General features: G+C 39.8%; 1 protein-coding gene across 6 annotated transcripts in view; it reads right to left on the reverse strand.

Annotated features, from left to right (window-relative positions):
* Nucleotides 1–23,316, reverse strand: part of CSNK1G3 (casein kinase 1 gamma 3) — a 100,170-nt gene that overhangs the window by 33,367 nt on the left and 43,487 nt on the right. For all 6 annotated transcript variants that reach the window (XM_054809772.1, XM_054809771.1, XM_054809770.1 and 3 more), the window contains exons 6-7: nucleotides 4,854–5,002; nucleotides 3,313–3,547 (exon numbers count right to left, since the gene is read on the reverse strand). In XM_054809772.1, the coding sequence (XP_054665747.1) occupies nucleotides 3,313–3,547; nucleotides 4,854–5,002 (384 nt within the window). The remainder of the gene's footprint in view (nucleotides 1–3,312; nucleotides 3,548–4,853; nucleotides 5,003–23,316) is intronic.

Consider the following 23,316-nt stretch of genomic DNA (forward strand, 5'->3'; position numbering starts at 1 on the left):
ATGAGTAGAAAAGTATATGAAGACACTGACACACTTCAGGTATTGAAAATATACTGGAGAAGCACAGAATGTTTTGGAAACTAAATATGGAAGCCAGGGCTATTTAAGTACTAAGTCGAAGTTCAAAACTTAGGCCCTTCTACTCCTCAGCTCTTTTGTCCATGACAACCTTGCTTATTTAAAGGAAGGGTGCTTCCAGAATTCATTTATATTATGAGAAAAGGAAGTTGTATGAATGATAAATTCCCTCGAACTAGTCAAACTACCAAGACTCAACTTGCCAGCAAAAGGAAGACATTTCTCACCTGTTTCACATCATTGGTTCAACTACAGCATGACAGTTTAACTTTGTCTGTTGATTAACTTCTTTATGTACAAAAGCTTTAGTCATAAAAGGGAAAGTAAACTGGGTAACTGTTTCACAGCTGCCCCATTACAAATAAACACACTTACTAAGCTTAGCCAAGCAAGCTTGATACAAGGATGCTCACAGAGCCAAGAGTCTTAATTGCTTTTCACAAGACTTGGTTATATTCCAGATATTAAATGTGTTTCCTTGACAAACAATATTGTTGAAATTTGTGCATTCCTGATGTGTAAGTACAAAGAATTACACTGGTGCTTCATATACTTAGCAGGAACGATCTCACAAGTATCTTTTACTTAAATTAATTCCATACTTTCTACAGAAGCAATTCCAAAAAACTGGAAAGACGGGCACAAGAGCCCAATCTCCCACCTTTAAAAAGGAAAGCAGCTATTATTTTGTCTTATTTTCAGAGTTTCCCCCTAAAAGCATGCATATAAAGAAGGGTGCCACCCTGTAAAGACATTTCCGGGATGTGGGACTGCCAATGAGATTTTAAAAGCAACTCAAAAGGCTGCCTTCAAAATCAGGTACCAGATGCAGAGGCAAGACAGTTACACATTAAACAGCACTTCTTCCATTTCCGCCCCCCCCAAAATGCAGTGTGTAAATATGTGAAAAGTTATTTAAATTTCGGTGTATAGTACCCAAATATAACTCATCAAATGACAGGGATCAGCTTTCAGCAATTGATTCAGTGATTTCTGACCATATGCTTCTAAAAATTTGGAGATTTTACATGCACTGTTAATCTTACATATGGATGCATAACATAGCCATAGATACAACTGCTTTTTTCTTCCTACTTAATGGAAAACTTTGAGGTTGTTTTAGGAATCTGTGTGGAGAAAGCAAGATCAACTCATGCCAAAATCTGGAATGAACAGCAGAATTGGTTTGCACATCATGAAATTAAATCCTTCAGCTTTGCTTGTGAAGAAACAAAAAAGCCAGAGGTTGCAGAGATGCAAATCAGGTAAAATACAATTCAAAACTAATTTTAAAGTAATGTTTGGCCATGTGAAATCAATAGCCTTTTGAAATGACAACACAGAAGAACATCTTCATCAGTTAAATGTACCTGTTTAAGTCTGTTTTGAAGAACTGCAGGTTTTGTTTGATTTGAAAAAGCTCTACATTTTTAATTTGCCTGGAGATGCTGCAAATTTCCCAAGTGTGCTGTCCTGAAGTGCTGCTGAATGATGTGTCATAAACACAAATCTATATTTGCCATGGAATGCACTAAACAGCAATTGTATATATTCTTCCTCTACATTTTCATAGAAAAAGCATATCTGAAGCTAGTTTAGTAGTCAAGAAAGTTAGACAGGTCTTTCACCCCAATTTATTTCGAGACTAAGGCAGGCACTGAGAGAAAAGGAGAAATAGGCAGAAGAGCCTCACACTGATTCAGTAAAAAATTTTTTGCCTATAGATGAGGTAATTCAATTCCTTTTTTAAAAAAGACATAAAGGCTAAACACACATGCCTAATTTTAATTCTTTAAAGCAAACCTATTATGACTTTATTATAAAAAATATATCAAATTGAACTACATTTGAGGTGCTGGAGCATACCCAAGGAAGAGCTACGAAGCTGGTGAAAGGTCTAGAGCACAAGTCTTATGAGGAGCGGCTGAGGGAACTGGGGCTGTTTAGCCTGGAGAAAAGGAGGATGAGGGGAGACCTTCTCGCTCTCTACAACCACCTGAAAGGAGGTTGTACCAAAGTGTGTGTTGGTCTCTTCACCCAAGTAACAAGCTATAGGACAAAAGGAACTGGGGGGGAAGTTGCGCCAAGGGAGGTTTAGATTGGATGATAGGAAAAATTTCTTCACCAGAAGTATTGCCAAGCACTGGAACACGCTGCCCAGGGAAGTGGTTGAGTCACCATCCCTGCAGGTATTTAAAAGACGCATACATGTGGTGCTTAGGGACATGGTTTAGTGGTGGCCTTGGCAGTGTTAGGTTTATGGTTGGACTTGATGATCTTAAAGGTCTTTTCCAACCTAAATGATTCTATGACTCTACATGTTAACATAATTTCATCAGCTATGACTACTAACCACAAGCTACTATGGTCTGGTATTATTGATAAAATACCTTATTACTATCTGGAAAATTTGAATGGTTTCTCATTTGCTGTATTAACATGAAGTATCTTTGAACCATTAAACACTGTGCAACATTTTTTATGACCAATTCAAAGAGCAACCTAAGTAGTGATTACCATGCAATGATATGCAACTGGTTTACACAAATTCAAAGGTGTCAAATCTGGCTTCACTAGAAAACCTCTATATAACTGAAATAAACAAAGACCGCTTCAAGTGCTCACGCATGTTTTTCCAGCTAAATTTATTAATTCAATAATAACTTACCTCTCTATATATATCCTGTCATTGCTTTAGCTCATCATATTTACAACACTAGCATAACCTTTAACTACTCTGACAAAGCAACATTAACAGTATAACTAGTCAAAAAAAAAATCAAGAAATTAGCACCAAATATAAGCTACTTTTATTCCACTACATGTTGCACTTCAATGGGATTAAAAAACTGGCAACGTAGCCTTGAAAACCTGTGTTGTTACAATCTATTCACTTTGATATCTTTAATAAGCATATCTATTTCTCCCCCGCTCCACTACTGTGTACTTCTAATGTGAAGATGTTATGATACAAACCTCATCTTTCTTTTATGGATATCTAACCAAAATAACGTAATCATTTGCTGAGACATGACCATGATGATTAGAGACCCAGAGAACCTTATTCCCATAAAACAGTATTTCCATAAGGACAAACTATAATTTTGCGCAGTACACAAAACTTGCAGTTCTTACTGACCACAGACTGAAAAAAATTACAAGTTGAAAACAAGATGATTTCAGACAAATGACAGCTCTTGAATTCTTGTTTCTGTACTTAAAAGACACACGTACCTTTTCCTAAATGTGTATTTATACTCATGTATCTAGCCGTTCCTGTAAGGCTCTTGTGTTCTCGATATGGTATGTGCTTCTTTGTTTCTGGATCTATATACTCCTTTGCCAAACCAAAATCTATAATATGAATGATTTGCTGGGTTCTATTTCCAGGTCGTCCTATTAAGAAGTTCTCAGGTTTTACATCTCTGTATATCAAGTTCTTTGAATGGACATATTCCATACGAGAAATCTTTAATAAAAGGAAAAAACAACAGGAAGTTTAGTTTGAGCTTCAGGTTGCCATGTTAAATTGTGATAGAAGCTAAACATCTTATACTGATTTTATATTTAGAAGAAAACACCCCTCCTTTCACCTTAAAACCAAAGGGCTATTGCTCTTAAATAGGCATCTCCCACTTATAAAGTCAATGAAAATTGTATGCATCCCCTAAGCAGATACATCACATTGTGTATGGAAACTTTCACACTTGACATTAGACATGAATCAGTATATTACAGAAGTTATCTTCTTTAAGAACAGCTGGCACCATGTATGTTTCATGCACATTAAAACTATAACCAGAAATTATGTCATCAAGCAGTGAGCAGAAATGTTCCACGTAGATCTATTACATATTAAAGGTATAAACAAGAGAAGTACTGAAGGTTCACCACTATGCATATAACCTCCATTCTAGCTGCATCACTTTCTATCAAAATTTATATATTCAGAAAGGAACAGCAAGTATTAAATAAAGATGATCATTGGATCTGTGATGGTTTCAGCATTTTAAAAAATGAACTTTGTCATTTTGGCTGTAAATAAGCTCAGTACATCTATGTCTATAGTCACAGGCCTATTATCCAATTACAGTTGTGTTTTAAACAGCTATTTTTACTCTTAATGGGTAAAAATATCACTACTTATTTAGGGAAGTTCAGTATCATTAATATTTCAGAAGGACTTATTGAAAACACATTGTATCAAGGTAAACATGCAAAGCCTTATTCTTCTTTCTCTTTGGGCACTTATACCTACCCTCAGGTGGGAGCCAAATCAGGAAATCTTCAAAAAAGGGACAAATCAGTCATTGAATAATTTTGTGCTATTTTAATATTTCTAGAAGGGTTTGGGGGATTTTTTATTTGTTCGCTTTCTTTCATTCTGAGAATGTCCAGGAAAAATAGTTATGCTATTTAGGAGTCCCACCATCCAACTGCTTTCATGGATTAAAATTATTTGTATTTCATGAAGGTTCTCTTTTTAATTGAGTATGTCAAACTAAAATTCATTATTTCAGTTTGCAATTAGGAGAATTCAGAAGACATAATGAAACTACATTCATGCAATTAGTCTTGAAAAACTAGAACAAAGTAAACAAAAGTGACATAAGACAGTCTTCCTGCTAAAACTCTATCACAGGGTCTTTAAAAGCCACCAACATAAATTTAAAACATGGGAAGTGCAAATCTCTTAAGTGAAATAAGCATTTAATCCATTGAAGACTGACTTAGTTATTCTAATGAACACTCAAATTAATATCTATTCTACTTACCAACTGTATGGCTATCATAAGAACCGTTTTAAGAGAAAATGTCCTACCACACAAGTCAAATAAATCTTCCAGACTAGGTCCAAGTAGTTCTAGCACCATAGCATTATATTTGCCACATGGGCCAAAATAGTAAACCTGAGGTATTCCATCTGTAAAACGAAGATACAAAGTAATTACAAGGAGTTAAATAAGATTAATGAATATACCAATAAAATTCCTACCCAATTTTAAGTTGCTATTAAGTTAAAAACACATTCTTCACACAAAAGCAACAATAAAACCTCATAAAAACTATAGGTAAAAAATATAACAGGTCTAAGGAAGGTGGTACTAGTTTCATTAAATATTTTATGAATATTACATGCTTGACCTGTGACAGATTTAAAGCTTTATATATAAAAAAAAATCATAACCTATCTGTTCATTTTGTAACAGTAACTTGAAATAGAATTTATAAAGTATGGAGGTTTAAATAAGCTCCTTTTCAAAAAATAGGCATTTAAATTAAACTCGTAAAATTAATACTATGAGAAACCTACATTCACAAATAAACCCACCTTATTTTCTATAGAAATCATTTAAAAATCCAAAAGAGATTAATGAATCCTCAAGTCTAATGAGATATTAAGTCAAGTTTTAAATACATCATCAAAATAAAAATACCATAGATGACAAATTGCTAGTCGTCACTTGTTAATATTATTTTTTTTCCAAATACAAGCATTTTCTACTTAAATTTGCATTGGAAGGCATCTCCTGTCTTCTCTTCCTCCATTATTTTTGGTTTCTGTTTAGATAGCACATAAAAGAAAACATTTTTCTTAAATGTAAGTTAGTCCATTAAAAATCTAAACACCACTGAGTGGAAGTTTGGGTTGGGGTTTTTTTTGTGTTTGGTTTTTAATCTAGATTTCTAGTAAAATGTATGGTAGACTGAGATTTATTAATTCAAACCTTATGAAGGACAAGGATTTCTTTAATGTAATCGTAAGAACAGATGACAAGGAATTTTTGGAAGTCTCAAGGAGAACCTGTGATAAAGTTTCATCCTGATTTCACTTCTGAAGTATCACATCAGACACCGTTCTTAACTTCTTAAATTGTTTCAAAAACTGATTTCCAGAAGGAATCCATTAAAATTATTTGGAATAAATTATTAAAATTATTTGTAAGAAAAAGATCTTTGAATAAAACAGTTTCAGATTTAAAATTTTATATTAACAAACACAAATTTTTAAGTTTTATTTGTGCTTGGTTTTTTTACTTAGAAAATTGTTAAAATAAAAATTAATTTCAGAACAAAACATACATAATTTCCAAACACAATATACAGGAATAAAAAGATCCTACTGTATGATCAGGTAACAATCTCTTAAATACTCTGTAAACAGGTATAAGACACATCTATCTAGGAGGACAAAAGGCAAATTTAGTGTTAAAGCTACATTTGTTTACGAATCTTGCATGGAGTCTAAAGTGTGAACTGTCACTCTGATACTTTATCTCTAAATCTAACATTTTTCATGATGTAAAGTGTTATGTTCTCTAACACAAAACACCTGAAGAACATGTTAATTTGCTGTTCATAAAAAACTACAAAAAATGAAGACCATACTGTTGTGTCAAAAAGATTATTTTTTGTTGTGCTTTTGATGGCAGCATTCCAGAAACCCTGGCAGGAACACATGCTTAGAATACACATTTCCTCAGACAGCTGGTGATACCAAGGCCATAAATGTCTTGAAAACTAGGGCTAAAAGTCACATGAGTTGCACTAAGACTCCCTTACGATCTAGTCCATTAACAGAATCATTGAACAAAGGTCTCTTGATGTGCACAGCTTAGACCACCAAATTACGCTATCTGAAAAAAACTACTTCTTTTCCCTGAACAGAAGCATAATAAGCATGTACATATAACAAGGCTTCTCCCGGCACAGCAGAAGAATCAGTTAAATATGTTTAACAAATCAGTTAAAGGTACCTAAACCTTTAGTAGAGACATAACCAACATTCAGTTTAAGTTCACAGTGCACATAAGATCACCCACTTCATTAGAAAGTGATTCCTGAAAGAATATTTGACAAATAAATGCAGGCATCAAAAGACCAGAAATGTTCTTTAATATTCTCAAGCATTGCATTTACAATTACTCTAGCAACAATGCCACGTTCTATCTTAATGTTCATATATCTTCATATATACTCATATACTTTATCAGTTCAGTGAACAGCACGTATATTCAAAAAAATAATACAAAAATACTCTGCTCTTCTGGAATTTATAGCTTTCTATAAACACCTGCCTTAAGAAACCAGGCAATCCAGAAGGTTGAAAATATCAGTATTTAAAGTCTTTTTATATATACGCATTATGTGACTATATAAATACACAAAGTTTTGTATCATTGCCTCTATTCATCTTGCACTTCCTCATACGCCCAGGACCTCTTCCTCATTCAGCAGAATAAAGTTTGTTCTCTTAAGGAAGCTAGTTATTGTGGACTGGTTTTGCTTTTCAGCGTGTATCCTCTGTGTCTCATTCACTCTAAATACTAAAATACTCTGAAAACGTATTTTTCCTTTCATGTGAGCTTTTTCTATGGTTTTCATTGTTACAATACTGTACTAGAAAGAACTACAAAATATATTTTCAGAATACTGTAATGGAACACTAGATTTCACCTTTCTCTGTAGAGCAAATGTAAGCTTAAAAATGAAAACATCCCTAAGTCTGGGTGTTTTTTGAGGTACATCAAGTCACAAGTTTTTCAAACCTTACTACAGTGTTATTTACACTCAGGGCACATATTTGTAATTATGTCCACTACAGTTTTGGGTAAAAAAAACCCCAAAACCCACAAAACTTACCAGTTTTAGCAAAACTAAAAGCAAATGAATGCAGCATTTTTTAAGAGCATTTTCACTAATCTCTTCTCCTACAAATGAGAATAATTAAAACATAACCACTAAAAATCCCATTTAACTGTTCAATTTTCTGAAGACTAGAGCTTCATTTTTTAAATATGCATATTCAAGCCCCTATCTATACTAATATACTTAACATGCTTAATCATACCCATTTCAGAAAGACTTTGCAAGAGTAGCTTATTGCTATTAATGAAGGAGCACAGAATGCATTGCACACTACATCAGAACACATTATCATAGAATCATAGAATGGTTTGGGTTGGAAGGGACCTCAAAGATCATCTAGTTCCAACCCCCCTGCTACATGCAGGGACACCCTCCACTAGACCACGTTGCCCAAAGACCCATCCAGCCTGGTCTTAAATGCTTCCAGGGAGGGGGCATCCACAATCTCTCTGGGCAACCTGTGCCAGTACCTCACCACCCTCACAGTAAAGAATTTCTTTCTAACAGCTAATCTAAATCAACCCTCCTTCAGCTTAAACCCATTACCCCTTGTCCTGTCACTACACTCCCCCATAAACAGTCCCTCACCAGCTTTCCTGTAGGCCCCTTCAGGTACTGGAAGGCTGCAATTAGATCTCCCTGGAGCCTTCTCTTCTCCAGGCTGAACAACCCCAACTCTCTCAGCCTGTCCTCATAGCAGAGGTGCTCCAGCCCTCTGATCAGCTTCATGGCCCTCCCTCTGGACTCGCTCCGACAGCTCCATGTCTCTCCTGTACTGGGGCCCCCAGAGCTGGATGCAGTACTCCAGGTGGGGTCTCACCAGAGTGGAGTAGTAGGGGAGGATCACCTCCCTCGACCTGCTGGTCACTCTTCTTTTGATGCAGCCCAGGACACGGTTGGCTTTCTGGGCTGCAGGTGCACACTGCCGGCTCATGTTGAGCTTCTCATCAATTAATACCCCCAAGTCCTTCTCCTCGGGGCTGCTTTCAATCCGTTCCTCGCCCAGCCTATAGTTGTGCTTGGGATTGCGCCGACCTATGTGCAGGACCTTGCACTTGACCTTGTTGAACTTCGTGTGGCTCGCACTGGCCCACCTCTCCAGCCTGTCACGGTCCCTCGGGACGGCATCCCTTCCCTCCAGCGTGTCGACCACACCACACAGCTTGGTGTCGTCGGCAAACTTGCTGAGGGTGCACTCGATCCCATTGTCCATGTCGCCGACAAAGATGTTGAACAGTGCCGGTCCCAGTACCGACCCCTGAGGAACGCCACTCGTCACCGTTCTCCACTTGGACATTGAGCCGTTGACCACAACTCTTTGAGTGCGACCATCCAGCCAATTCCTTATCCACCGAGTGGTCCATCCATCAAATCCATGTCTCTCCAATTCAGAGACAAGAATGTTGTGCGGGACAGTGTCAACTGCCTTGCACAAGTCCAGGCAGACGACGTCAGTTGCTCTTCCCTTATCCACCAATGCTCTAACCCCATCACAGAAGGCCACCAAGTTTCTCAGGCACGCTTTGCCCTTAGTGAAGCCATGTTGGCTGTCACCAATCACCTCCTTATTTTCCATGTGCCTGAGCATAGTCTCCAGCAGGGTCTGTTCCATGATCTTGCCAGGCCTGGAGGTGAGACTGACTGGCCTGTAGTTCCCTGGGTCTTCCTTTTTTCCCTTCTTAAGAATGGGAAGATAGTGTTTTTAATTCTAAAAGGATCATCCCTAATTATCAGATAACGTATCGGAAAAGATATTGGACAGATAAGGGGATATTGTAACTCTAGAATTCAAGCTTTCTGCCTCCACTTTCTGGTATGGTGGAATCACACATGGAAAAGTGGATGTATGTGTAGCAGCAAATTATCCAACAGATGCACAGAAACGTAGGTAAAAAAAAAAAACACCCAAGAAACAGAAACCACATGAGCGTATAAAGAGAAAGAAAAGCACTGGGAATTTGGAAGAAACAGCACCCCTTGTAATGGCCTGAGACATATTCTGAGAATCTCTGTTCCTCTATTTGCACGTTTAAAGATATTAACTCCAAAACATTCTCAAGAGAAGTTAGTCTCCTCTATTACCACTACATCTGCTCTGTGTCTCTTTTTAACATTTTAAAATAATAAACACACTTCAAAAATACAGAAGCCAGAGACTTTTGGGCTTTGTCCAGATTTATAGAACTCGTTTGCATGACTACATGCTAGTAAAAGAGGAAACATTTGTAGAAAGGTATTTGTGACATTGTCCAATTGGCAGAGTTGCCAATTTCACAAGTCCGGTTATACGTGATGTCAAAAACACCCTTTAACATTTTCTTTTACCACATCCTATCATGAAAGCACCACAGCCACTCCTGTGAAATATACGTCCAGGGCAGGGAGTTTGTGTTTCAGCTGTGATCAATTTCATTTTATTTAACATGCCAAGAGTAGTACTTATACTACCTACAACACTTTATCTTCTAATTAGACAAAAACTCCAGAGTACCCTAAAATTGTGTTTAACACATTAAGTTAGTACCTTCTGCAAGGCAGATATGGAGTATTATGTCTCAAACTCCCTGTGTTTATAAAAACATTTCATATTAATAGTTCAAAGTACTAGAAGTTTGGGGTTTTGTTTTGTTTTTTAATCAAAATAGTCTCATTGCTTTTGCTTAAAAACAATAACCTACCATCATTTTGTTATTTGCATTATTTCTTCATGTCTCTAGATCTCTAGAAAAGACAGAAAGTAACATATCAGTAATAAAGAGCATCCGGGTTTTCTTCCCCCACAATAGAGATATAAATGTAAGCTCCTTTTATATAAATCTTAAAGAAAAATAGGGTAAATTGGAAAAACAAAGAAACTTTCATTTCTATGAAATGAATAATTCACCTTCTTCTTGACAGGATATTCCAACACTTATTCCCAATTAAGAGTGTGTATTTTATTTCCATTTTGATTTAGTCTGGCTTCAACCACTGAAGCCCTTTGGTGTAAGAATATAAGAAGGAAATACTGGGAACTTGTAAGACACATCCCAGTCTTCTTTCTGTGAAATTAAAGAAGTCAGTGTTCTTAGGTATCTCGCTCAATAATGCACTTTGATTACTATTCAATCCTTTCTATTAGCTTGACAGATCTTCTGCCTCATTGTCAAAAATCCTTTTTAAAAAGAAGTATCCCCCCCAACTATGTGCAGAATTCAATCCTTGTCACACTAATGTTACTATAAGCCAAAAAATAATATCAAATACTCCCACTAAAACTTTAACACTAAAACATCTAATTCCTTTCTAGGTTTACAACTCTGAATAGAGTATCCTTATTTTCAGACACGACTCACATTTGCTTATCCCTATATATTTATACTTACAAGTAAAACACTTTCATCTTAATGGACTCAATTTACTAAAGTCAGCTACACTGTTTTATGTGACTGCCCTGTCATAAGATTGTAAATCCATTTTAGGTCAGTATTACTCTCAATCCCATTTTACTCACAGCAAAAATCAAGAAAGTCTTGACTTGGAAATTCACTACTTGAATACTGTTTGGGTTGCAGTTTCTTCTTCTAGAAAAGTTAATTTTCACTAACCGCCTAAAACATTGGTGCTGTACACCAGTGGTCTCTAAAATAGAGTGCACACACTCAAAAAGTGTGCAAAATTATCCATTGGGGTGCTGGAAAAAAATATGAGAACTTATATTTATTTTTTATCTAAAAATAAGAAACTAAGTTTTGCTCATATTAAATGTATGGCTTGACACTGGAGCCCTCAGTCAGATGGTTGGGTCACATATGGTACACACAGGAGATATCCTGGCAGAAGAGTGGGAATGCGGAGATGATGACAGTAGTGTATTTGTCTGTTCACTCACTTTTGGCTTACTGCAGTTTACGTGTGCTCAGTTAAGTGAAGACTACCACATTGTGTTTATCAGATCAAGAAAATGGCATTAAGTATTCTGTATAAATTACCATGCTGTGACAAAAATTGTGCATAATCAAAATATCAAAATAAAAACTAGTATCAAAATATCATAAAAATGATCATCAAAAATATCAAATAGGGGCACATATCATCCAACTAGTCATTTTTTCCACAACTGTGTACACTGCAATACCTCCAATATTTTACTATTAGTAAGTCAGACTTATACTTTGCTTTATATTCAAAGAGTAGAAAAGGAAAACAAGTGTTGGGGTTTTTTTTCTCTCCTGTTCCCAGTTTCTTAGCACCAAATAATGAGTTATTGAATAGAACCACCTCTGTCACCTGTCAAGACTGGTCAATCACTCAAATGCTTTAGTCCACCATGTTTAGGTACATGATGTCCGGAATGTTTTAGAGGAAGACAGGTCTGTCTTCCTCTATAACAATGGCAAGATAAAAACATTAAAGAAAACATTGGTAGATTACAACTGTACCTGTCAAACACCTTTAAAATAAAGAGAATCAAGTAGAAGTTATTTCTTGTTCATGACCGTTATCCACCTTGGCTGGTCTTTTTCAAGAACTTCAGCATCAAACCTGATTTAAGCCTGAGGCTACATGCTGTTCACTGCAATTATCTAATGCAATATACATAAAGACTAGCAGAAACATAGATCTGTGTCTTAAAGCAAAAAATCCAGCTAATTGCTTTAACACAGATACTACATAGTAGTCTCAATTATTGCATGTGTGTGTCCTCATTCAGAAAAACAAAACAAAACAAAAACTTGATAAACAAGCAGCAGAGACTGTCAAAGAAATATGTAACACGCAGGCCAATGGCAATAACACTTGTATTCAACCTTGTGTTCCCAGTCTACCACTGACTTAATTTTGAGCCATATCTTGGCAAAATATCTCTATAAAATACAACCTAAATTTGTAAAGCTATTAAGCAAGTAAGCAGCTTTTCAGTTTCCTTTTAGAGTTTCCTCTAAGCCAGTCAAGAAGCACACCTACTGATGCAATCTGTATTATATCTTAATATTTAGTTTGTTAAATCAGATCCATAAATGCCAGTAAAATACACTAGATTGCATTTGCAGAACAAGCTGTTCTGTATTCAGCTTCCTACACCCCACTACCTTTTATTTCTAGTTTTAATTTTCATATATGGTAATTCATTAGACACAAGCAAAATACCCTAAACTGAGTAGATCAAAGATTTGCAGTAACAGCCATCTTCCACCGCACATTCATACTGGTACTGTGTCAAGAATGCAATTCAACAACCTGCCACAAACACAGGTATTCCCTACTAAGACTACAGGATCTGGCCTGAAACCTCTGAAAGTGATTAAAAAATCCAAGATAGTGCCATACGTGGCTTTTGACTTAAACTAAAGCAGCACACACAAAATCATGCATATACATAACCAAAGTAGCATAAACGGAAGGCCACACGATCTCAGAAAATGTAGCACCTTATGGCTACTGAAACCATGACTGTGCATGCACTGTAAAACTCTAAACATGGAATGAGACACTATATAAGCAGTATGGCTTCAGCACTGCTAAAATGCCATGTTGGAGGCATGCACCACAACACTTAGACTACCTTTCTTATTTACAAATATAAGAATATGGTTGCAAATATAAGAAACAGTAATACAACAGTAAGATTTTTCCATTAAAATAGTTCTAATATAACTAGTTACTTATGTTACTAAAGAAGAATTAGACATACATTTTATTGTAAGCCTTATCAAATACCCATTTATCTAACCTTCACAATGTTTTGTGAACCGTACCATCAAGCCTCCTTCACAATTACAGCTATACATTATATTTTATACAAAAAACCCCATTGATTACTCTCTACAATCTGTGTGTGATGCCATATTCCAAAAATTGATACAAATATTTTTATACCACCAGGCTTCTTATGGTCAGTAATGATTGCTTCTCAGAAACACTGAAATGTGCATCTATGAGTTACATTTAAATTTATGCAGTTGCCATTCTTACCAGATTTGTTATTCTAGGGAAAAAAATTACTTTAAATATAAACTGAAAAATTCTGTACATTTCCTTAAGCCAAATGCTAGAAAGGACTGGCATAAAATAAGAAAAACTGCCAGCAACATTTTCTTCTATGTTTTGTTGGACTATACATAAAATAAATTTGTCATTATCATCATTGTTCATTCACTTAAATTTCTCAATAGCAATCTGAGTTACCATTGTCTTCTCCCATATAAAAGTAGCATTTTTAGTGGTTCACAGTGAAAAATTAAAGAATCACCTATCACTATCTTAAATACTAAACAATATCAGTACCAATGTCTGCCTCATGCATTCTATATCCTGAACAGAGCTGTAAAAAAAAAAAAAATTTAAAAGGTGTCATCAAACATTCAAATCTCACACACACACACTCTCAAGCTGGTCTGAACTGAAATTAGATGAAGAACCACATTTTCATTACCATAAATATTTTGTCTTTACTTACAGGAAAAAGCACTGACCACTGAAGCACTGAACTTCACTCTTGGACTTCAGCCCAAAACACCTTTTCAACACAGAAAACAAGGGAAAAACTAGAAACAGCAACATCTACCCTACCAGTCAACATTAAATTGTATATAATGTACCTTATAACAAAGAAGTGTTCAATCTCAAGCCTTAAGGCACTCTGCACCAAAAAAAAATTCAGAAATCCAGAGTATTTCAAACTGACTTTGCAACATTTCCCAACCAAAACACAGTCATCAATTTGGAGAATCCTGACATGCTCAAAATGCTAAAATAAATATTCTACTGGGCCTGATGAACAAAATAGCTAGCAGACTCCACTCCTCTACAACAGCAGTTGACCACCATGCACAAATGCTTCCGTGGCTGCAACTTCTCATGATTCCATACAGACTTGTTCTTACACTAACAGTGTTTACTAGCCAATACGTACACAAGTGATCTGGTAACTTTTCTATATCTTCCAAAATCACATTATGCCAGCACTGCAATCTTCTTCAACCACTAATCCAATGGTAACTTCTTCATTACCACTGTCCAAGTGGTATGATCTAAGGCAGGTTCTCATGACTTCAGAACTGAAAAAACATATATTTAGACAGCAATGCAGAACGCATTTACCACATGACTCTTAGTACCAAACCATGGAAAAGATTCTGATGTACAGAATGCAATACTTAGCATTCATTTCACACCACCCATAATCTTATAAATACAACACCTTTTTCCATAGTACACAAATACATAACTTATACATGCACTGGCCAATGGTCACTCTGCAAGAAAAGTGTTTGACTGTCAGTTTTAACAGTGGAAGTGTTAACCAGACTTTAGCTAAAAGAACAGAAGTATAAAAGTTAAGAAAACTAAAATACCTTTAACAGTACCGAGCATCCACCTTCTCCGAAGCGTTAATACAGCAGTTTCAGAAGTAGGATAATCCACAGACCGAACAGATCTTTGTCTCTTTCAAAAATGACCTCAAATGAAAAACTAAAATCTAACAATAGATACCCTTTGTCATTACAGGCAGGTACTACAGTAACAGTCTGTTCTTAGTAATAACAGCAGCATTGCAGACACAAGATCTCCCAAGGCAGGTTAAGCAGCAGAAACTGCCTGCCATTCTTTTGTTCCACTTGTCAGATGGGTAAGTACAAAAGAGTCCTTACTCACTTGTAAACAATCCCAGCCATTATGATTAATGACCCACAGATTTATTAAGAGGTGTTAGAAAAAACAAACAGGAAAAGTTGAATAGTTTTTACACTCTTCAACACATAACAGTACATAACTTCTTTAATATCTACACAGCCTCCTTTTTGCAAAAGGGAGCTGAACCATACTGTAAATCCTACCTGTCAAAGAAATAAAGCATTTTAATACTTTTCACTGACAAGGTTTATAAATTGAAAAAACCCCACATTAAAAAAAATCTCAGCTTTACAGCTCAATACTCACATTGAGCCAGCAGTTACTGGTTTCTGTCCCCCCAAGTCCTTGCTAGGATGAAAGCACACTGAATTTAGGTGCAGTTAAATTACAGGCATAGCACATGAAATACATCTACAGCTCATCTTACCATGAAGAGAAAGATCGATAGTCTAGAAGATAAATACAAAAATCAGTAAAAGCATGAAACTGTTTTCTACTCATTCTAAAAGTCTTAGTGCAACTTCAGGCAAAAATTCTGCTATAGTTTTGCAGTAAGTACTGCACTTACGATAATGTATCGGTTTCTCTTATCATTCATACATCACCCATTCTTCTCAGTGCAGTTTTTAGCAGTCCGTTTTATCATTCGATTTGCCTGGAGGCTGGTGCATGACAGGGGATGTGATACGCCCACGCAATGCCAGGCAGGCTCTTTGGCCCAGCTGTCTATGAGGTTGTTTTGGAAACGAGTCCCGTTGTTTGAGTCAATTCTTTCTGGGGTGCCATGTCACCACAGGACTTGCTTTTCAAGGCCCAGGGTAGTGTTCTGGGCAGTGGCATGGCATGTATTTCCAGCCATCCAGTGGCTACTTCCACCATTGTAAGACTTGCCTTGGAGGGTTTGCGGGAGTGTGGTGTAATCGATCTGCCAGGACTCCACATATTTATTGCAGCCATCTTTCTCCATACCAGAGAGGCTTTAACCTCTTGGCGTGCTTGACTGCAGTGCATCTTTCACATTCATGGATGACCTGTGCAACAGCATCCATGGTCAAGTGCGCCCCTCGACCACGAGCCCATCTATTGCATCCCTTCCTTGATGGCCTGAGGTGTCATGGGCCCATCGAGCTATAAATAATTCACCCTTATGTTGCCAGTCCACACCCACCTCAGCCACTTCAGTCTTAGCAGCCTGATCCACCTGCTGGTTGTTTTGATGTCCCTCAGTGGCCCAACTCTTGGGTACGCAAGCGGGATGTACTTTTACAACCAGCTTCTCTAGCTGGGCAGCAGTATCTTGCCACAATGGGGCAACCCAGATGGGTTTGCCTCTGCATTGCCAGTTGCTCAACTTCCGTTGCTGTAACCACCCCCACAGGGCATTGGCCACCATCCATGAACCAGTATAGAGACAGAACACTGGACATTTTTCTTGTTCAGCAATGTCTAAAGCCAGCTGGATGGCTCTCACCTCTGCAACCTGGCTCAATTCACCCTCTCCTTCAGCAGCCTCTGCAACTCATCATGTAGAACACCATACAACAGTTCCAGAATTCCTGAGCGACTGGGGTTTCCGATTCGAGCCCGCTGTGTGATCATACCTACTCCACACAGCATCAGTGGCGTGATGTGTAGAAGGGACTCTCCCTTTGAACATCCAGCCCAGCACCGTCAGTTGAGGTGCCAGGAGGAGCTGTGCTTCAGTACCAACCACCTATGAAGCGTATTGAACCCCTTCATATGCTGCCAATATCTCTTTTTCAGTTGGAGCGTAGCAGGCCTTGGATCCTCTGTATCCCCAACTCCAAAACCCCAAAACTCGACCTTGAGTCTCCCCTGGTGCTTTCTGCCAGAGACTCCAGGTAGAGAGAAACCCACAAAAACTAAGAAAGCTTCTCCTTCCTTCCTGTTAGTTGGTGGAGACACAGCTGCTATTTTGTTGATCACATCCATTGGGATCTGATGACGTGCATCTTGCCATTTTATTCCTACAAACTGGATGTCCTGTGCAGGTCCCTTGACCTTACTTTGTTTTATGGCAAAACTGGCTTTCAGAACCATTTGGACTATTTTCTTCCCTTTCTCAAAAATTACTGCTGCTGCGTTGCCCCATACGATGATGTCGTCAATGTACTGTAGGTGCTCTGGAGCTTCACCCCATTCCAGTGCAGTCTGGCTCAGTCCATGACAAATGGTGGGGCTGTGTTTCCACCACTAGCGCACTTGGTTCCAGGTGTACTGGACGCCCCTCCAAGTGAAAGCAAACTGTGGCCTGCACTCTGACACCAAAGCAACTGACAAAAACACATTCATGATACCAACTGTGGGGTACCACTGGGCTGCCTTTGACTCCAGTTCATACTGAAGTTCCAGCACGTCTGGCACGGTAGCACTCAGCAGCAGCATGACTTCGGTCAGGCCACGATAGTCTGCTGTCAGTCTCTGCTCTCCATTAGACTTTTGCACTGGCCATTTGGACTGTTAAAGGGTGAGCGGGGTCTGCTGATCACTCCCTGGCTCTCCAGTTGACAAATCAGCTTATGAATGGGAATCGGGATGTCTCCGTTGGTGCAATATTGCTGCCGGTGCACCGCTGCGGTAGCGATCGGCTTCTGCTGTTCTTTGACCCTGAGCAACCCCACAACAGAAGGGTCCTCCAAGAGATCAGGCAAGGTAGACAGCTGACTCCAAGGAGCTATATCCAAAGCCCACCAGTACCTTTTGGGCCCTTGAAATACCCTCTCTGGAGGCAGTCTATGTCAAGGATGCACAGAGCCTCTGGGCCAGTCACAATGGGGTGCTTCTGCCACTCATTCCCAGTTAGAGTCACTTCAGCCTCCAGTACAGTTAGCTGTTGGGATCCCCCTGCCACTCCAGAAATACAGATGGGTCCTGCCCTTTCATGGCTTCACGGCATTAGGGTACGCTGTGCACCGGTGTCCACCAGAGCCTTATACTCCTGGGGGTCTGATGTGCCAGGCCATCAAATCCACACAGTCCAATAAATCCAGCTGTCCCTTTCCACCATCTGGCTGCAGGCAGGGCCCCTCTAGTCCTGGTCATAGTATTCCTTGCTGACAAACACATTTGTGTGGCATACATGGGTTTGAATCTCATTGTTGCTACTCACTTCTTGTAAATACGAATCAGGAGCTCCTTCCCTAAGACCAGAAGTAAGATCATTCCTCCTACTCTGTCTGGGGAACTGCCCGCTGGAGACTGGAGCGGCATTTTTCCTGGAAGAACCCCCATTTGAAATTGTTTTTCCTAGCAATTCACATACCTATGCCTCTAGGATTGAGGCAGGTTTTCCATCCCACCTCCTCATGTCCTCTCCGTGGTCACGCAAGTAAAACCAGAGTGCCTCGTGGTGCATACCCTCCATATCCTCTCTCCTCAGTGGAGGAACACTTACTCCTAATAACTGATATATTGGTCCGTAAAAGCAGGGACATATCCTCTCTGATTAGCCGGGCCTCCTGGGATAGTTTCTCAAACAGGTTTTCGGATTTTTCAGACAGTCTTTCCATGGCGGAGACACAGGCCCATAGGGTGGGAGTAGATATTTTCTTCATATTGCTGGAATTGGCCAACCACTTCTTCCATTGTTGGTGCCTCTTCGTCTTTCCAGGCCCGTACTGCCAATGATTTGGCATATGCTGGTGGTGCACTCTGTGCACACCTCCACCACATGGGTCAGGCATGTTGGACTTCATCAGGATCTGAGGGTAACTGCACGTTGTCTGGGTCATAATAAACCATCTCCCACATAGCTAATTCCCTCAGGTACTGGACAGCTCACTCTATGGTGGTTCACTTGCCTGGGTGACTGTCGTGGTTTAGGCCCAGCCGGCAGCTGAGTGCCACAAGGCTGCTCACTCACCCCTCCCCCAGTGGGATGGGGAGAAGTATAACAAAAAGCTTGGGTCGAGATAAGGACAGGGAGAGATCACTCACTAATTGTCGTCATGAGCAAAACAGACTGAACTTAGAGAGGAAATTCATCTAATTTATTACTAAGCAAAACAGAGTAGAGGAATGAGAAATAAAATCAAATCTTAAAACACCTCCCCCAACCCCTCCCATCTTCAACCTCCTCCCCACTCAGCGGCACAGGGGGATGGGGAATGGGGGTTACAGTCAGTTCAGCACACATTGTCTCTGCCGCTTCTTTGTCCTCAGGGGGAGGACTCCTCTCATCGTTCCCCTGCTCCAGCATGGAGTCTCTCCCACGGGCTACAGTCCTTCACGAACCGCTCCAGTGTGGTCTCTCCCATGGGGTGCAGACCTTCAGGAACAGACTGCTCCAGCGTGGGTCCCCCATGGGGTCACAAGTCCTGCCAGCAAGCCTGCTCTGGCATGGGCTCCTCTCTCCATGGGTCCACCGGTCCAGCCAGGAATTTGCTCCAGCATGGGCTTCCCATGGGCCACAGCCTCCTTCAGGTGCCTCCACCTGCTCCAGCATGGGGTCCTCCATGGGCTGCAGGTGGAATCTCTACATACCATCATCCTTCCTCCATGGGCTGCAGGGGGACAGCCTTCTTCACCATGGTCTTCACCACAGGCTGCAGGGGGATCTCTGCTCTGGCGCCTGGAGCACCTCCTCCCCCTCCTTCTGCACTGACCTTGGTGCCTGCAGAGTTTCTTACATCTTCTCACTCCTCTCTCCGGCTGCAAAAGCTCTCTAACTCTTTTGTTTTCCTTCTTAAATATGTTATCACAAAGGAGCTGATCGGCTTGGCCTTGGCCAGGGGCGGGTCCGTCTTGGACCTGGCTGGCATTGGCTCTGTCAGACACAGGGGAAGCTTCTCACAGAAGCCACCCCTGTAGCACCCCCCCGCTACCAAAACCTTGCCACGCAAACCCAACACAGTGACATACAACCTCTTCTTTGAAGGGGTACCTCTCCCTCATGCCTGACAAGAGTCACCTCAGAGGCTGAGGGCTTGTGGCCTTTTTCCAATTGCCTGGTCAATGACCCCTTCTGGGACAGGGATCCCAGCTGCTTGGCCCCCCTGCCCTCTAATTCCAGACTACTGGCGCCACTATCGCAGCATCGGAGCAGCCAGGTGACAAGTTGCTTATCTAATGGACAAGAGAAATCTTTTCGCATATCTTGTGGCTCACTCAGAGACAGGGATCAGGTGGTTATCTCTGGTTCTGTCTCTTCCTCCTGATCTTGTGATGGCCCTGTTTCATCATCCTTTACTAAATGAGTTGAATTTCCTGTTCATTTCTTCTTATGTATAGAGGTGACTGACACCAGCAGGGTTCATTCTCTGGTTCAGCTGCAGCGCTTATCGCCAGGGTTTGAGTAGCTGCAGTGCCTGTCACCTGGGTTGATCTCCAGGTGGTATACTTAAATACTTGTTTAACCCTAAACAAGACCTGAACCACATTCAGGAGACCTAGCAATAGAAGTGTGCTGGTCTGAACATCCCAAGGATACTCAACATTCTCAAGACCTATTGTAATTAGCTCTTGGAGAAGAAGGGGAAGGTGAAGGAAGGTGTCTCCTCCACATATTGGCTCTCTGAGGAGAAAAAGTAAAAAGTATAATTATTAATAGTTTCAGACAGATGGCTCCCAAAGTACAGAGATGAAACCACTGCTGTTGCTCTGCTTGCCACCTGCCGCATACAGATACAAAACTGATCCGACTACCAATGATTTTATGATACCATGAGCCAGTAGTACACTAAACAGCAGAGCAATAACCATAATCCAATTCCCAGAGGCGATAAACCACACAAACACTGATAACCAGTGTATATGGCAAGTAAAGTGTTACACGACACAACTTTGAGAGCAAATAAAATATTGTGACCAGTGACAGTTAAACTAATATAACAAATGCTTATAACAAATTTGTTTTAACATGCTCTGGTCAGATCTGTAATTATCTCAACCCTTCATGCCCCACGTTGGGACACCAAAAAGGACTGTTGTGTTTTAGCCCTAACTGGTAACTGAGAGCTGCGCAGCCGCTCCCTCACCCCTCCCCCTGCCAAGGGGATGCAAAGGAGAATGGGGGAAAAAAACAACTCATGGGTTGAAATAAAGACAGTTTAATAGAGTAACAAAGACAGAATAATAATAACAACAACAACAATAATAAAACAAGTGATGCACAGATACAATTGCTCACCACATGCAGAAAAAACAAAACCCAATGCCCAGTCTGTTTCCAAGCAGCGATCCCACCTCCCATCTAGCTTCCCCAGTTATATTCAGAGCAAGACATTACATGGTATGGAATATCCCTTTGGCCAGTCTGGGTCAGCTGTCCTGTCAGTGCTCTCCCAGCTTCTTCTGCACCCAGCAGCGTGTGAGAAGCTGAAAAGTCCTTGACTTAGTGTAGACACAACAACTACCTAACAATAACTAAAACCATCAGTGTGTTATCAACATTATTCTCATACTAAATCCACAGCACTATACCAGCTACCAGAAAGAAAATTAACTCTATCTCAATCAAAACCGGGACGTATAAAAACCCAAAAATATAAGTCACAAGGTCATTAGAAAAGAAAAAGGGATATTATAAGTAAGTAGACAAGCACTGGCTGGAGATAAGGGAATATCAAGAAAGCATACGATTTCAAAATGATACTCCTTTGTCATGGTTTTGCTCCAGCCAGCAGCCAAGCACCACAGAGCCACTTACTCCCCCCACCAGCAGGATGGGGGAGAGCATCAGAAGAGTGAAAGTGAGAAAACTCATGGGTTGAGCTAAAGACTGTTTAATAGGTAAAGCAAAAGCCGCACAGGCAAACAAAAGCAAGACAAGGAATTCATTCACCACTTCCCATCAACAGGCAGGTATTCAGCCATGTCCAGGAAAGCAGAGCTCCATCATATGTAACAGTGACTTGGGAAGACAAACACCATCACTCCAAATGTCTCACCCCTTCCTTCTTCTTCCACCCAGCTTTATATGCTGAGCATGACGTCATATGGTATGGAACATCCCTTTGATCAGTTTGGGTCAGCTGTCTTGTCTGTTTCCCCTCTCAACTCCTTGTGCACTCCCAGCCTACTCACTGGTAGGGTGGTGTGAGAAGCAGAAAAGGCCTAGTACACTGCTAGTACCGTGAGCAATTACTTATCAGTGAAGCCTCCTATCTGCTCACAATTACAATACTTACAATTTTTTCCAGCAATGACAGCTATTTTTATATCTCCCATGATGGACTCTTCCACTACTTGTACAATGAAGACACACTTCCTTCAATTTACTCTCTGAACAAAAGTACAACCACTGCCCATAATGCAACACTATCTATATGGCTAGATCTGGCATAAGATTTTTAGTTACCTCCTTTTCTATGTAGGAAGGATCAGCTGCTTCCTGAAGTTATCACTAGGTCCATGAACTTTCTACCACTATACTTTCCAACCGTTCATGTGACAAAATTTCTCAAATCTACGCTTGACAGTAAAACTGTCACAAAAAGTCAGTAAAACCAATTGCCTCATTTTACATGAGGACAGAAATTATATAATTCTGCAACCTTTTTTCTGAAAGAATCTTAGGCTGCAGAACCTCTCGGGTTTGAGGGCCCAGCTCCTGCAAAGATGGGAAAAGGGAGAGTGCTGCAGAAAACAAGGAATCAGCAATTTTTTTTAACTTCTCTCTAAGAAGCAATGAACATGAATATTACTTTCTTCTGTTGTGGTTTAACCCAGTCAGCAGCTAAAACAACCACACAGCCATTTGCTCACTCCCCCCTCACAGTGGGATGGGGGATAGAATCAGGAAAAAAAGTAAAACTCACAGGTTGAGATAAAGACAGTTTAGTAGGACAGAAAAGGAAGATTAATAGTAATAATGATAATATACAAAATAAGTTATGCACAGTATTGCTCACCACCTGCAGACAACCAATGCCCAGCTAGTTACCAAGCCGCTGTCTAAACCCCTAGCCCGCTTTCTCCAACTTATATACTAAGCATGATGTCATATGGTAT

This window comes from Grus americana, chromosome Z (assembly GCF_028858705.1).
Source record: "Grus americana isolate bGruAme1 chromosome Z, bGruAme1.mat, whole genome shotgun sequence".
Taxonomy (NCBI): Eukaryota; Metazoa; Chordata; class Aves; order Gruiformes; family Gruidae; genus Grus; species Grus americana.